At 45.5% G+C, this 13730-nt stretch overlaps 1 protein-coding gene across 1 annotated transcript in view; it reads left to right on the forward strand.

The window, feature by feature from the left end:
* The window catches only part of LOC144720447 (voltage-gated potassium channel KCNC1-like), a 37132-nt gene extending 23643 nt beyond the window's left edge, over positions 1-13489 (forward strand). Inside the window, exon 2 of the mRNA XM_078597249.1 lies at positions 11309-13489. Coding sequence (XP_078453375.1) covers positions 11309-12280 — 972 coding nt within the window. The 3' untranslated portion in view covers positions 12281-13489. The remainder of the gene's footprint in view (positions 1-11308) is intronic.
* The last annotated feature ends 241 nt before the right edge of the window (positions 13490-13730 follow it).

Raw genomic sequence — 13730 nt, forward strand, 5'->3', positions numbered from 1 at the left:
TTGTCACGTGAATAAAACGCGACAATTAGTTTACTACTTCTGCCCACCGGTATGTTGGAGAGTAATCCACGGCATTTACAATTTTAGAACGACGTTTCACCGGCAATTACATCCATCATCATTGGGCAATTTGCCAGAATATCTCGAGTTAGGCTCGTAGAGCTAAGAAGATATTTTTCGACAGCGAACCCGGAACGAGTGCTGTGCACAGTTATTTTAACGAGGTGCAGCACGTGATCCTTTGTTTCCGTCACTCGATTCATTGTGCTTTCCAGAATCTGAAACGGATCCCATTCACGAATGCAGACAATGAATTCACATATTAACATATACAGAAAAGTAATGGGATTACTGCAATGTAAATTTGAATCCTTACATGCTCATATATTGGATACACTTCTAATGCTTAAATTTTCCAGGTGATAGAGCGCTGCTGTTAGTGTTCATCGCACAATCGCACTGTTGCAAGAGTAAGTAATGACTCAGCCCAATTATCATTAAGAATCAACAATATTGCAATCACTTTGTGGGAATTCAAAGGGAAAGTGTCCTACGCAAGGACATTCTTTGGTAATGTTCTTGCGTTGGTGGTGGTGCACATGCACAGTTAACAAAAAAACCTCAACACATTCATCAATAACAGCCTTATATACCTACCCAAGGAATATGGAATTTACATCACTGGCTCAGAGCACCAAACAGAGATAAACAACTTTCCAATGCTAATACTCTGATTTGAAATTTGACATCTGGATTTAGTGTTGATGGTGTTGGCTCCATTGTTGTGAATATCGTTTTCTAAATTGCCGCCCAAGTAGTTATCAAGCAATTATTTATTACGTCGTAAGCCTCTTGTATTAGCAGAGTCACACATTTCAGTGTGCTGGAAAATGTAACACTAAAGCCCCTTTGCCTGGTATCCTTTAATATTGTCTATAGAACATGTTCAGTTCACTTTGTGCCTCACTACTGATTTAGCCTTCAGAGCACAACATGTTGTTTTTATTAATGTGTTTTTTTTGTGGGTGCAGGCTTTGGTAACCAAGTTGACACCATCAATTCACTGCACATGTGAAAGAGTGTGGAGTTATCTTGGGTGGCTGCCTACAGAACCGGCCCTAGACCTTTGGGGGCCCTAAGAAAAATTTGGTTGGAGGCCCCTTTGATGTATGATTTTTTTCACCCACTAGCTAGCAGTGACTCTAGGGGGCCCTCTGCTGGCCACGGGGCCCTTTGCAATTGCAAGGGTCGCTTAGTGGCTGGGCCGGCTCTGGCTGCCTAGCATTCAAACGCACAATCTCGGACATGCTGGCTCATTGCTCTGAAGCAGGCGTGGCATGAGCTATGTGAGTCACTCATTGGCAATGCTGACGAATTTCCAAATGCCTTGCTGTAAACGAAGACGATTCAGTAAAAGGCAGACGCGTGGCAGCGCAATTTTCTCAAAGGGGCCTCACATTAGCCACGGCCGGTAACGGAAACGCGAGCGCAATAATGTTCGCTCACTGTTCATTAATTCCACTGCCTACACCTCCATGGGGAGTTTTGTAAATGGAAAGGCTGTACCTTGGCAGAATTCAACTCCCAGACAAAATTTGAGAACTTGGAGTTGCCTGTGTCAGAGAGCCTGCATTTTGAAAGGGCTGTCTGAGTAATGCAATTCCATAGGAAACGCTTTCTCATCCTGCATCAGCGGAAATGAGTACTGCCCCAAAGATCATTCGGGCATTAGGATGCGTCAGCATGGCTTTTGACGTTTGAAATGCGGTTTTGCAGTTGGCTCTCGCCTGTAGTGTGGAGGCAATTGGTAACACGGTGGCGAGATGTTAACTACCTCGCCTGGTGTACGGGAGGGCATGGGTTCGATCCCAACCCTCACGCTGTATATTTGGAGTTTGCGTGTTCTCCCCGTGGTTGCGCGGGTTTTTCTCCGGGTCCTCCGGTTTTTCCCTGCCCATTTTTGAACATGTATTTAAAGTATTTGGCTGCTATGAATTGCCACACGATAAGCCACTCTGTTGAGCTGTCATGTGTGGCCAGGTCGCTACTGAAAAAGAGCTACATAGCTCAGTCGGCCTTTCCTGGTTAAAAAAAAAAACTGTGAAAATAGCTTGTCAAGGTACACCTTGCTGATAAAACTCAGTGAAGTCAAATTTGGAGCCAGGTTGCCTTGCTTCAACAATTGCTTCTGGAAAATATTGATTCGCAAAAGCCCGTAAGCAGACGGATTACACTCGATGTATGCTCAGTGAATTACTTATTTTTTACAAAGGGAGCATCGCTCGCATTTGTCAGGGTCTTCATTGAAATGCTCGGGTGGCTTGAGGAGGGGGACCAACTCAACTGGAACTGGTTGGCCATCGTTATTTTCGTGATGCGTTTATTGCTTTTAGTTTATTTTTTGCGCTCCACATCAAATTTGGAGCATTCGCAATTTTAATGACAAAATGAATCGGCTCCATTCACCCTTTCCGCCAAGAGAACAAGTGGTGTCAAGATGTCCGAACTCCAAATAGACACCTATTATTATCACAAGGCATCGAATCTGCATATTTAACCACATATAATGCTTGTGGTAAAACATGCGAACAAACATGCTTTGTATACTCTTTGGTTCTTTCGGTAAAGTCACGTAGGTAGAAAACATAATAGATCACGACGCTTCGATCGCAACAACAAGCGACCGTCTTCACCTGAAGAAGGTCGCTTGTTGAAACGTCGTGATCTATTGTGTTTTCTACCCACGTGACTTCACCGAAAGAACCAAAGAGTATGGATTCCTGCAGTCACGAAAGCTTCACATCAAACATGCTTTGATGAAAATGTACTTATTGTCCTTGAAACGGATTGGGCTACAGCAGAGACAGCCGCCTTAATGGCCGGGTCTCACCAGCACTTAACCAGAGGACGCCAACAGGGAATACCACAAGGACAATGCAAATTGATGCGTTTACGATTTTACTTGTTAGGCCTGAAAAGACCCTCCCAACCCCCTGCCTGTTAACAGGGTAAACATTTATGTAATTCGATTTAACCTCTGGGTTTTTTTGTTTCCGCATAATTAATTCATGTAAACTGTATTGTATGTTCATATAAACACATCACACACATTACGTTTTCATAATAACACAGAAAATATATCTCGCTGTGTACTGCACATAAGAAGAGTGAAATCGCTTGCACATCGAACGGTGATTGAGATGGACCTGGTCTCAAATGAGAATTCTAACGATGCTCTAGAAGGGTTAGAAAGCTTACATTTGGCAAAACATATTATTGAGCCTATGCTCCCACCAATATGTATTGTCTAGAGGTTCATTGTTTTACCCGCAGAGCAGATCATCCAACAATTGCAAATTTATTATACATTTCAAGCTAAACACCTAAACATATTTTATCTGTGCCGTCACCAGCTGCCCGTATAGTGTGACGCGAAAGCCAAGACAAAGCAAACAATGCCCAACACCAGGTATTGGATTGCTATACAGTTCATGCACTGTTACCATATATCCACACGTACACTATGTTACATACGCATAGATCCTTCGTTTAAGAGCAAGTTTGTGACAAGTGATGTTTTTTTATGAGCATCTATTAAGGTCACACACCAGCATGTAGCCAGCGCTGATCTTAAACTGATCTTAAACTACACTGTACCATGAAATCGTCAATGTAGCCTGAGTTTACCGAATGTAGACCCAGATTAAGGCTGCACAAGACTCAGAATTGCACTTGAGCCACCAGAGCAGGAGAGCTGGGCGATCCCATCAGTTTAGTGATCGATTACGCTTACTGATTATCGGTTCTATTACTGCATCTACTCAGATAACACAATAGCCTGGGGTGGGGTGGGGGGATATGCTCACGTATTCTGCAATGTGAGCTGCTGGATGGGGGATGACGGGGGGTGCTGAGTGATATAATCGGGCCCATCAGCTGGGCCACGCTGGGAATTGCTCATCGGGGTCGCATCTCACTTTTCAAGGGGCCGGAGTATTAATTAGTCGATTCATCGACTCTATCTACTTGCAGCCACGGCGTCATACACTATTAAATCAGTGGCTTGACTGCCACGGCACAGCTGCTGTCCACATAATGTGTGTCAACTATAAACTGTTTTTATTTTGCCAGGTAAGGCCCAATGCGCTAATATAGCTCGTTTTCAGAAGCGACCTGGTTCCCAAATGATAGCTCACCGAAGTGGCTTATCATGTGGAAATCTATAGCAGCCAAATACTCTAAACGCATGTTTCTAAATCAACATGCAAATGCAGTAGAATGAAACATGATGCATGCACAACTGTGTGCGGTGTTGTTCATATCGCACGTGTAAGTATTAAACCTAATGTACACGTGTGCCAAAATTATCCTTAGGTCATGTAGTATGATAAACAACGTATATTCATTATAATGGGAAACAATTGATAACTCGAGACGACACGTGACCACAAAACACACTCTTTTACATTCATCACAAATAATTTGGGGTGGAGCAGTAACACTGCGATTAAATGAATCGTGCTGTGAATCCGGCAACCTGGATTTGATTCCCTGCCACGGCTGGCATCAGTGGCAAGTGATATCTGAACTGGTCCTGGACTCCCCCCCCCCCATTCACCAACTCGCACTGAGCAATATGATGAAGTATGTTCAAAATACCCCCATCACTGACATGGGGGGGGGGTATTGATGAAGGGCTGTAAAAACTAAACGTGACATATTCAGTGACTTACGTGTATCGTCCCTAAAGCAGAAGTGGACATTCCCATTTTTATGGTCGTGGCCCTTCTATCAAATTGAGAAGAATTGTTGACTTTCTATAAAATTGTAACTCATTTCATTTACCTTTACAGGGATGATGGATGGTCTAAGTTATCCCACGAATGGGACTTGCGTTTGAGACCTTCTGCTCGTAGAAGTCTAGCACTCTAACCGCAGCACCAACCGGCCAAGTATTTCATGAAGGCACAGCAGCTGGAACAATGTCGCAAGTGTCTTCAAGTTTCCACTCACACCAATGTGCCCCCGGTGGTTAAGGTGGGTAAGCCACCACAACTCGTCCCATCGGCAGCTCGTGTGTGGGCTAAAGTATGTATCGTGCCGCCTCTTCAAAGCCACATGGCCAACGTTGAAAAGTAGGCCAAATATTTTCTCTCGAGGTGCTTTCAGGAGCTCCCTCCAGTGAAGACGCGTCCACCAGCGAGCAATTGCAGGGCTGCGCCTTCACTATATTTTATGCAACGGTAGACATTTCATTCCCTGGGTGGCGGGGGGGGGGGGAAATCACGAAAAGTGAAAGGGCTTTGGTAATATGACATTCTTATTATCACAAGGTCGTGACACTATGGTCCATGAATGCCTATACAGATAATGCAGAAGCTTCTGGAAACTATGGTGAGGCATATGAATCATCAAGCCAAGCCAAGTGGAACGAGCAATGGGGCAGCACTAAACTCCATTGGCGGCACTGAGCCAGTGGTGGAAATTACCCGCCGGCCTGGCAAGGGCCATCCTCTCCTGAAGATGACCACTGTTGTTGACTTCCCACAAAGTGGTGTATTTTTTTGCTATTTTAAGGATCTGAGGTAAATGGAAAAAAGTGCATAGAGAATCAGGGAAAGAAGCGTAATTCGGAATTACATTGAGAAATATAATTGTTGTGGTTTTCACACCTGATGATGATTGCTTGTGTTGCAATCGAAACGTCGTGAGAATTTTATTGTTTTATTTTTCTTATTTTATTATTTCCCTTCTACGTGACATTACCAAAAGAACCAAGAATAGGAATACGTGGTTAACTGAATATACGCGAGTTAAATACATTCCAGCTAATCAAAATTCCAGCGAATCAAAATCATAGAAACGTGAGTGGGTGGGAGAAGGGCACACCTATAGAAGGGATGATGGAATGGCAGCCAAGGAAGGTAACACATCTGAGAGGACGCTGACTGGGGATATGGAGCGACGAAGTCAGTTGGTGCGCAGGTGCGAGGTGAATTACCACATCGCAGGAGAGGTGGCGGTGGCTTGGTGAGGCCTTCAACCACCATACTACTATAAACTATATATTTTTATTTTACCAGGTAAAACCCATTGGAACTATGCAGCTTTGTTTCAGAAGTGACCTGGCCACAAATGACAGCTCAACAAAATGGCTTATCACGTGGAAATTATAACAGCCAATTACTCTAAACGTGTGTTTTTTTAAATGTGGAGGGAAAAACCGGAGGACCCGGAGAAAAATCCTCGCGACCACGGGGAGAACATGCAAACTCCAAATGTACAGGCGTCAGGGTCGGGATCAGAGTTGGGATCGAACTCACGACCTCCTGTATACCAGGCGAGGTAGTTAACATCTCACCATCGTGGAGCTCCAGCAATTGTTTCTTGCTGTGGTTGTCCCAACTGATGACGGACGCTTGTGTTGCACCCGAAACGTCGTGATTTAATTTATTTTATACCTACGTGACTTTACTGAAAGAACCAAAGAGTATGATACGTAGTGTTTAAGAAAGAAAAAAACCCATGCTACTTAAAAGGAACTGTAAAAATGTGTCCAATTATAATAATCATCATCCATGATCGATCCCACTCTCTAAGTTACCCTCACATGATCCTGTGATGCAACAATCCATCCAGCACTTTCAAATGAACCGATCTCATCAATCCATCTCCTTGGTGGATGTTCTCTCGGATGCTCTCCAATTCCTTGGCTGCCACTCCGTGATTATTGCTGACCATCGTCCATCATGTGTTCTCGTGACGTGTCCTGCCCAAGCCCACTTACTTGTATTCATCGTTTGGAGGATGTCGTTAGCCTGTGTGTGGTCTCTAATCCACGTGTTCCTTTGTTCGGCTCTTTGACGCAATTCCCCAAAAATTGTCTCTCCGTGTTTATTTTCGCACATTTCAGTTTTTATTCTCCATCTTGAGTTAATGACCAGGTTTCTGAGCCCTATTGTCATAGCATGTGGTACGCACTGATTAAAAAAACGTTGTACTATAGGCACGTATATGATCAAATTGAGCATTCTAAAGGCACTCCAACCTGCTTCCGATTCGATATTTCATTATTTTAGATCCTGCTCCCACCTTTAATCGCTGCCCTAAGTACATGTCCCATGATGTCTTTCCAAGTTGCTTGCCTCCAACAGATATCTCAAATTGTTTCCTGAAAATGTTGCCCATGGCAATTGTTCGTCTCATATTTATCCTGAGCCCAACTTTGGACGTTCCTTTTTTTGTAAACTTATTTCAATTTGGATGAGTACATCTATTTCTGCTGAGTCAAATGCTTGTTCGTCGTCTACAAATGCCAGGCACAACGATTATCGACATATATTGGTCTATTCCAGGATCTTATTAATAGCGAGTCTGAATGCGGCCGATGGTAGAGAAACCTTTCCGAAAACTCTGCTTGCTCGCGTGATTTGTTGGCCTCTAACTTTTTTATAATAGTCTCGGACAACTTCCGCGTCGCTTGCTAAGTTTCCCCCCACTACTATTTTAGTTAATTCATCATTTAGAGTGGTGACATCTATTCCATCAATTTTATTGCATAGGAATTTGGATTCGTTGATTAGCATAAACCAAAATCAGCCGGCTGCTGCCTTGGATTTTGATGTTCCCTTGGTTTTGGCAGCATTTAGTTTTGCCCTCTCCGTCGGCTGCGTTGAAGCGCGCAGCTTTCTTGGCGCCCGTCTGCGTCCGTTGCGTGCATTGAATTTCTTGAGGACAGAGACGTCTCTGTCGATCGCGGGTTTGTCAGCTAGAATCAAGTCAATCTCGTTGTTAATTCCATGGGTTTGGGCTTTCTCCACGTCCATTGTCTAGATTAATAAAAAAAAAATGCATTAATGTCACGTGTGTGCTGACTGTGAACTGTAGGTGACGTTCACACATCTCATTTCCCATTCCAATGCCGAATTTACCTCTCGTCTTCTTATCTCTAAAACTTGGACCTTCTTTCGCATTATGGTCACGCATTATGATGCTATGTGTTGTGCCTTAATCTCACGTAGTAGTTTCCACAGACGTTTTGTTTGCTACATCATTGTGGTTGGCTGTTGGAGCGTATACATGAATATATTGTTTTTACTTGTAGAATTCGTAGAGCCTTAGTGTGAGCTGAGCAACTCTATACAATGAATACTTCAACCCTAAAACTGATTTCCGGAGATTAAGAATCCCACTCATCCATAACTACTATCCTCTCGCCCTCTTGAATAGAAACGATTGCCATTCTTTAAAAGTATGGATTTTCTTTCCTTTTCACGTCGCTGATACCATCAACAGAATTGTTGAGCATAAACCATCGCCTGAACTCCAGTCATTCTCACAGCGGCTTTTGGCTAGCCAGTGAACAGAGACCGTGACCGTATCGCGCACTTCAGATGTACTCATGCGGCCATCTGGAACGCTTTTCCTACTGATATTAGGAAGCCGCTGGAGCTATGCACTTTTAAATCTCGATTGAAAACTCGTTTCTTTAAGAACTGCTTCTTGTATTTAGTTTGTTTTCCTTCCCTCGCACCTCCGTATGGTTGGCTACGTACGGTGTGAAAGTAGTTCAACGTACACACATACACACCCGTGCGTTGTGCGTAGCGAGGGCGTCCTGCTCATGCCCAGCGATTCTTAGCGCCCCCCCCACCCTCCTGCTCCTTCACCCGACCAGGGGACCCAGTGCCACCGGGGAACTCGAGGGGCCGTGGTTTAGGCGCGTCGATCATGGCGCGGAGTTGACCATACTTCACCACGCTGGTCGGTGCAGGTTTGGTGAAGGGAACACCTCTTGGTGCCTGGCGGGTCCGCAGAGGCACCTGAGACTCACCGCCCAGACGACGAGGCAGCGCTCCGTCCAAGACGGCGTCATCCAAATTTTGAGAGAGAGAGAGAAAACGTTTAAATGTGAACAGGAGACAACAACAATGTTACATTAATTGCACTTCATGTGAACACATTGCAAAGAGTGGAGACAAAAGAAATAACCTAATATGCACGGACGTGGCTAAAAGGCATTAGATTTTATAGTCACTTGCATGTTGTCAATCGTGTATTTTATCCGCTCATAAGTTCTGGCTGAATGGCTGTTTCTAATTTTTGAAGGTGCTGCTGTTATGGATTTTTCCCTTTAAAAAATTCACTGTTATATTCCTAGTTGTCAATGTTTCATTTTCTGTATCCTCCTTTTACTACCCTTAAAAAAGAGGTTCAATGCGTGATGACATGGCTCCGTATGTCCAGTGTGAATGAGTTGCGTTTGAATCGAGGGGAAATATCACTGTCAGCGGACTGCCACATGTGCCACTGCCACATGTGGACTGCCACATGCCAATACAGGAGTAGCAGGTACAACACACTCAAGGCATGTTGCGTTGCCTTCGATGCTCGGCATCTTTAAGCTGCTGACTGCTGATTTACATCGCACCCCTGCCCCTTTGGCACTCACAGACCATGTCTTCCGTTAAATTATTAATTCAGATCCTAACTTTCATTCCACATAGTTGGAGCTCAGTTGTATAGCGTCAATAAAAAGTGGGCATTCTGCGGTGCGGAGCCCTAACGATCCAGAAACGAACGCACAGGATTTTTAAATTATTCACTCATCAGGTATATCGACATGTAAAATTGCTTAGGCTTGCAGTAAATTATTTAATTCGCAGACCAATTATGTCAATAAAATGATATCCAAGGGCATTGTCAGCAGCAGCAACATCAGCCATGGTTAATCCACTGCTGGATGAAGGTCTCCCCATGCCATTGTCATCTCCCATGATCCCAGTAAACATGCAAAGATGGAACCATTGGACCAACGTTGATCCAACGTTCCTTGTTTACTGGGATGCTGTGATGTACCGTGTAGCGTCAATGAAGAAAAATAAGGGCAACTTTGAAAAACGAATACAGCCCAAAGATCCCTAACCCAAAAACAAACGTCCGTTGCTGCATCCAATCACGTACTAGTGTGCTGGAAAAAATAACAGTGCCCAGTTGAAGCTATTGGAAAAATCAATGAAACAGGATTTGCTTCGTTTTAAGAATGGAACAGTACATAATTCGTGTAAAAACTGCCGAGGTGGGGCAGCGTGAATGCGTGCATTATATATATTATAAAAAAAAACTACGCAACTTATGCCATACAGTGTGTCATGCCATTAACGATAGGGTATAAGCTTTGCATTATTAAGCACGGGCTAACATAATTGTGCGTTCCTTAAAATAGCAGCGTTGCGTCACACATTGCATGCGTCCCGCCTGCCACGTGGTCCCACCTCGCACCGGCCAGCGGTCGGCTGCCGATGTTGACACTCATCAACGGGTTACTTCACCGTAACCTCACCGTGCTGGTCAGTGTGGAATGGTGAAGCGGAGCCCAAGACCATTTCAGATACCGCTTTCCACTGATGTTCGCTGTGGACAGGATTCACACTCGGATCACTGGTTCATAGGGCAGTGCGCTAAGCGCCGCATCGCCACTTTCTGCGGCCGTCTGAAACGCTCTTCTTTTCGATATTAGGAAGCCACTGGAACAGGGGCGGTTTCTTCATTAGGGCGATTGGGCGACGCACCACCAATGTGTGAAAGGGACTTTTTGAATCACATTAACAATCTCATTCAACCACAGAGCTATGCTAGCCGTTACTGTGCCTCTGGATATAGTCCAATCAGCATCATGTCACGTTCTGTGGAGTACTGCCTCTTTTTGGGCGATTTCACTCTGGCTGAGAATCGCCCCGTGTGGTCCCATACACTTACATTCAAAGATTTCGAAGGGCGGGCGCTGCAATGCATTCTCTATGGCTTCCGGGAGGGCTCGCACTAACGTGCTTACGTCATCATACGTAAGCACGTTTCAGTCAACAAAATTATTTGTCGCCACCTAGTGGAATCTTTAATAAAAGAAACTGAGTGGATTGTAATAATAGTGAGTATAGAAACAAACAAGATGTATTGTAAGAGTCACTTTATTTTTCATTAATATTAAAGAAGTGAAGTTGCCTTTACATGCTTAAGCTGTTAATTTATCCATTGCATGGGTGGACCTTATCCTTATCAATCATCCAGACATTTGCCCCCCCTGAGAGATTTTGCAGGAGCCGCCACTGTACTGGAGTTAATGCACTTTTAAATCGTCTAGATTGAAAACAAATTTCTTTAGCGCTATTTTTTATGTTTAGTCTGTTGTCCTTCCCCCGTACCTCTGATTAGCATGGTTGGCTATGTACAGTGCGACATAATTTCATGAAACAAATGCTAATTGTGCAAAACTGCCGGTGTCTGCTCTCTTCTGCTCTGTCCATTGCAGATCGTCGCACTGGCCTCACTCCTGTTCATTTTAATTTCCATCACGACGTTCTGCCTTGAGACGCACGAAGCATTCAACACGGTACTGAACAAGACGGAAAATTACACCGTCAACAACGTGACGACCCAGAAGGTATACATCGACGTAGAGACCGACCCCGTGCTCATGTACGTGGAGGGCGTGTGCGTCGCATGGTTCTCCTTCGAGTTCCTCGTACGAATAATTTGCTGCCCCGACAAGAAGGTGTTCATCAAGAACTACTTGAACGTCATCGACTTTGTGGCCATCCTGCCATTCTACCTGGAGGTGGGGCTCAGCAGCCTGACCTCGAAGCCGGCGCGCGACGTCCTCGGCTTCCTGCGCGTCGTCCGCTTCGTGCGGATCCTGCGCATCTTCAAGCTGACGCGCCACTTCGTGGGCCTGCGCGTGCTGGGCCACACGCTGCGCGCCAGCATCAACGAGTTCCTGCTGCTCATCATCTTCCTGGCGCTGGGCGTGCTCATCTTCGCCACCATGATCTTCTACGCCGAGCGCTTCGGCGCCAACCCCAACGACCCGACGGCGAGCGACCACACGAGCTTCAAGAACATCCCCATCGGCTTCTGGTGGGCCGTGGTGACGATGACGACGCTGGGCTACGGAGACATGTACCCCCAGACGTGGTCGGGCATGCTGGTGGGGGCCCTGTGCGCGCTGGCGGGGGTGCTCACCATCGCCATGCCCGTGCCCGTCATCGTCAACAACTTCAGCATGTACTACTCGCTGGCCATGGCCAAGCAGAAGCTGCCAAAGAAAAAGAAGAAGCACATTCCCCGGCCCCCCCAGGTCGGGTCGCCGCACTTTTGCAAGTCGGACATGAACTCCTCGAGCCACAGCACGCAGAGTGACACCTGCCCCCTCGCTAAAGAGGAGATTTCAGAGCTTAATAGAAAAGGTAGGGGATGGATTGAGTGTGCCAATCGGCTCGTTTGAGCATGCTTCCTCGGCTGCGTGTGCCCATCTCCCGCCTGCTCCCTATGCTCCTTACTTTTTGCGGTGTGCATGCCAAATAATTGCCGAGCTCTTTGAACGCCCTCTCCCCTCCCCCCCCGAACTGAATGCACTAACAAATCCGTTATCAGAAATATCGGTATTGTCCTTTACTGTATGTCCACCTATACGACGTAACTCTACGTGCCTATGGCTTTATGTTGCTGTCTCGAGCCAAACCGTGTCTGCATATGTGCGTCCCCCAAAGCGAAATCTTTTGGTGGAATCGTTTTTTTTAATTTGTGTTAATGGAATGACGGACAAAAATTATTACTTAATCGGTCCACGCTATTGAGATGCAGTGGATACCACGCTAACAAAGTAAAAGGGGTTTTAATTGAGAATACAACGTGCAACTCAATTATAATACTGTACAGTATTGGATTATACCGGTATGAATGTGCATGACTTGTACAAACCGCGCACGCACGCGCACACGTTGTAGTGAAAACGAGCAGCGTTTTTTCGTTTGTTTTTCAGAGCAGCAGTTAAACACTTAACTTGACAGGTGGGAAGTGACGATGAGTCACAATTAGACTCCGCTTAATTCGGACTGAATTAAAACAATCTCAGTTTTTCCGATGCCTGGTCGAATAATTTTCAGACCCGAGTCGGTTCCATGACTCTCATCTGACACCGGGCGAGTTGTACTCGTTCAGGGGGTCTCTCGACTGCCGGTGACTCGATGTAAGCGCTCAAGCAAATGCTGCGCAAACTCCACCTTCGGTAGGCGCGCGTCGTCAAGGGCAATTGGTGAAAAGTTGCTGAGAACGACGCCGCCTCCTGCTTCAGTGAGTGGCCCGATGCAGTCACGCCCCAGGTCTTCCAGTTCTTCTGGGAGCTATCGTTGACACGCGTCCCACGGCCGATGAAATCAACACAGGGCACAGCTGTAACGCTTAGCTGCCAAGCTGACCTTTTCCCCAATAAAAACTAATTATTCGATGACACTGCATGGGCAAGTGGTGCACAAGCGCACACGCACACATATATATTAAACAACTCAACACGTTTTGTTAATAACACTGTGGTCTTTAAAGGAAACGTATATAGTCGACAATGTTTGTGGCAATAGCCGTTCTTCAACGCACATGTAACGAGCGATGAATTGTACGTGCCATGAAGAAGGTCCATTGCCCGAAACGTCACCTATTGTATATTTTTCCTTTAAAGACCACGGTGTTATTGACGATTGTATTGAGTCCCCCCCCCCCCCCCCAATGGGACATTTCCCTACTAAATTGGAGGAAATGTGTCAGGACAAGCTAATGGTAGCAAATGCCTTGATACTTAGCCAACTGATCCATCAGAGACACATTCTACCCTTCCACAAGGCCAGTCGCCAGTCCATTACCAAATGCAAGAGCCTAAAAGGAAAATCGTGTCCAACGTG

The sequence above is a fragment of the Lampetra planeri genome, chromosome 8, assembly GCF_965212315.1.
Source record: "Lampetra planeri chromosome 8, kcLamPlan1.2.h2, whole genome shotgun sequence".
Lineage (NCBI taxonomy): Eukaryota > Metazoa > Chordata > Hyperoartia > Petromyzontiformes > Petromyzontidae > Lampetra > Lampetra planeri.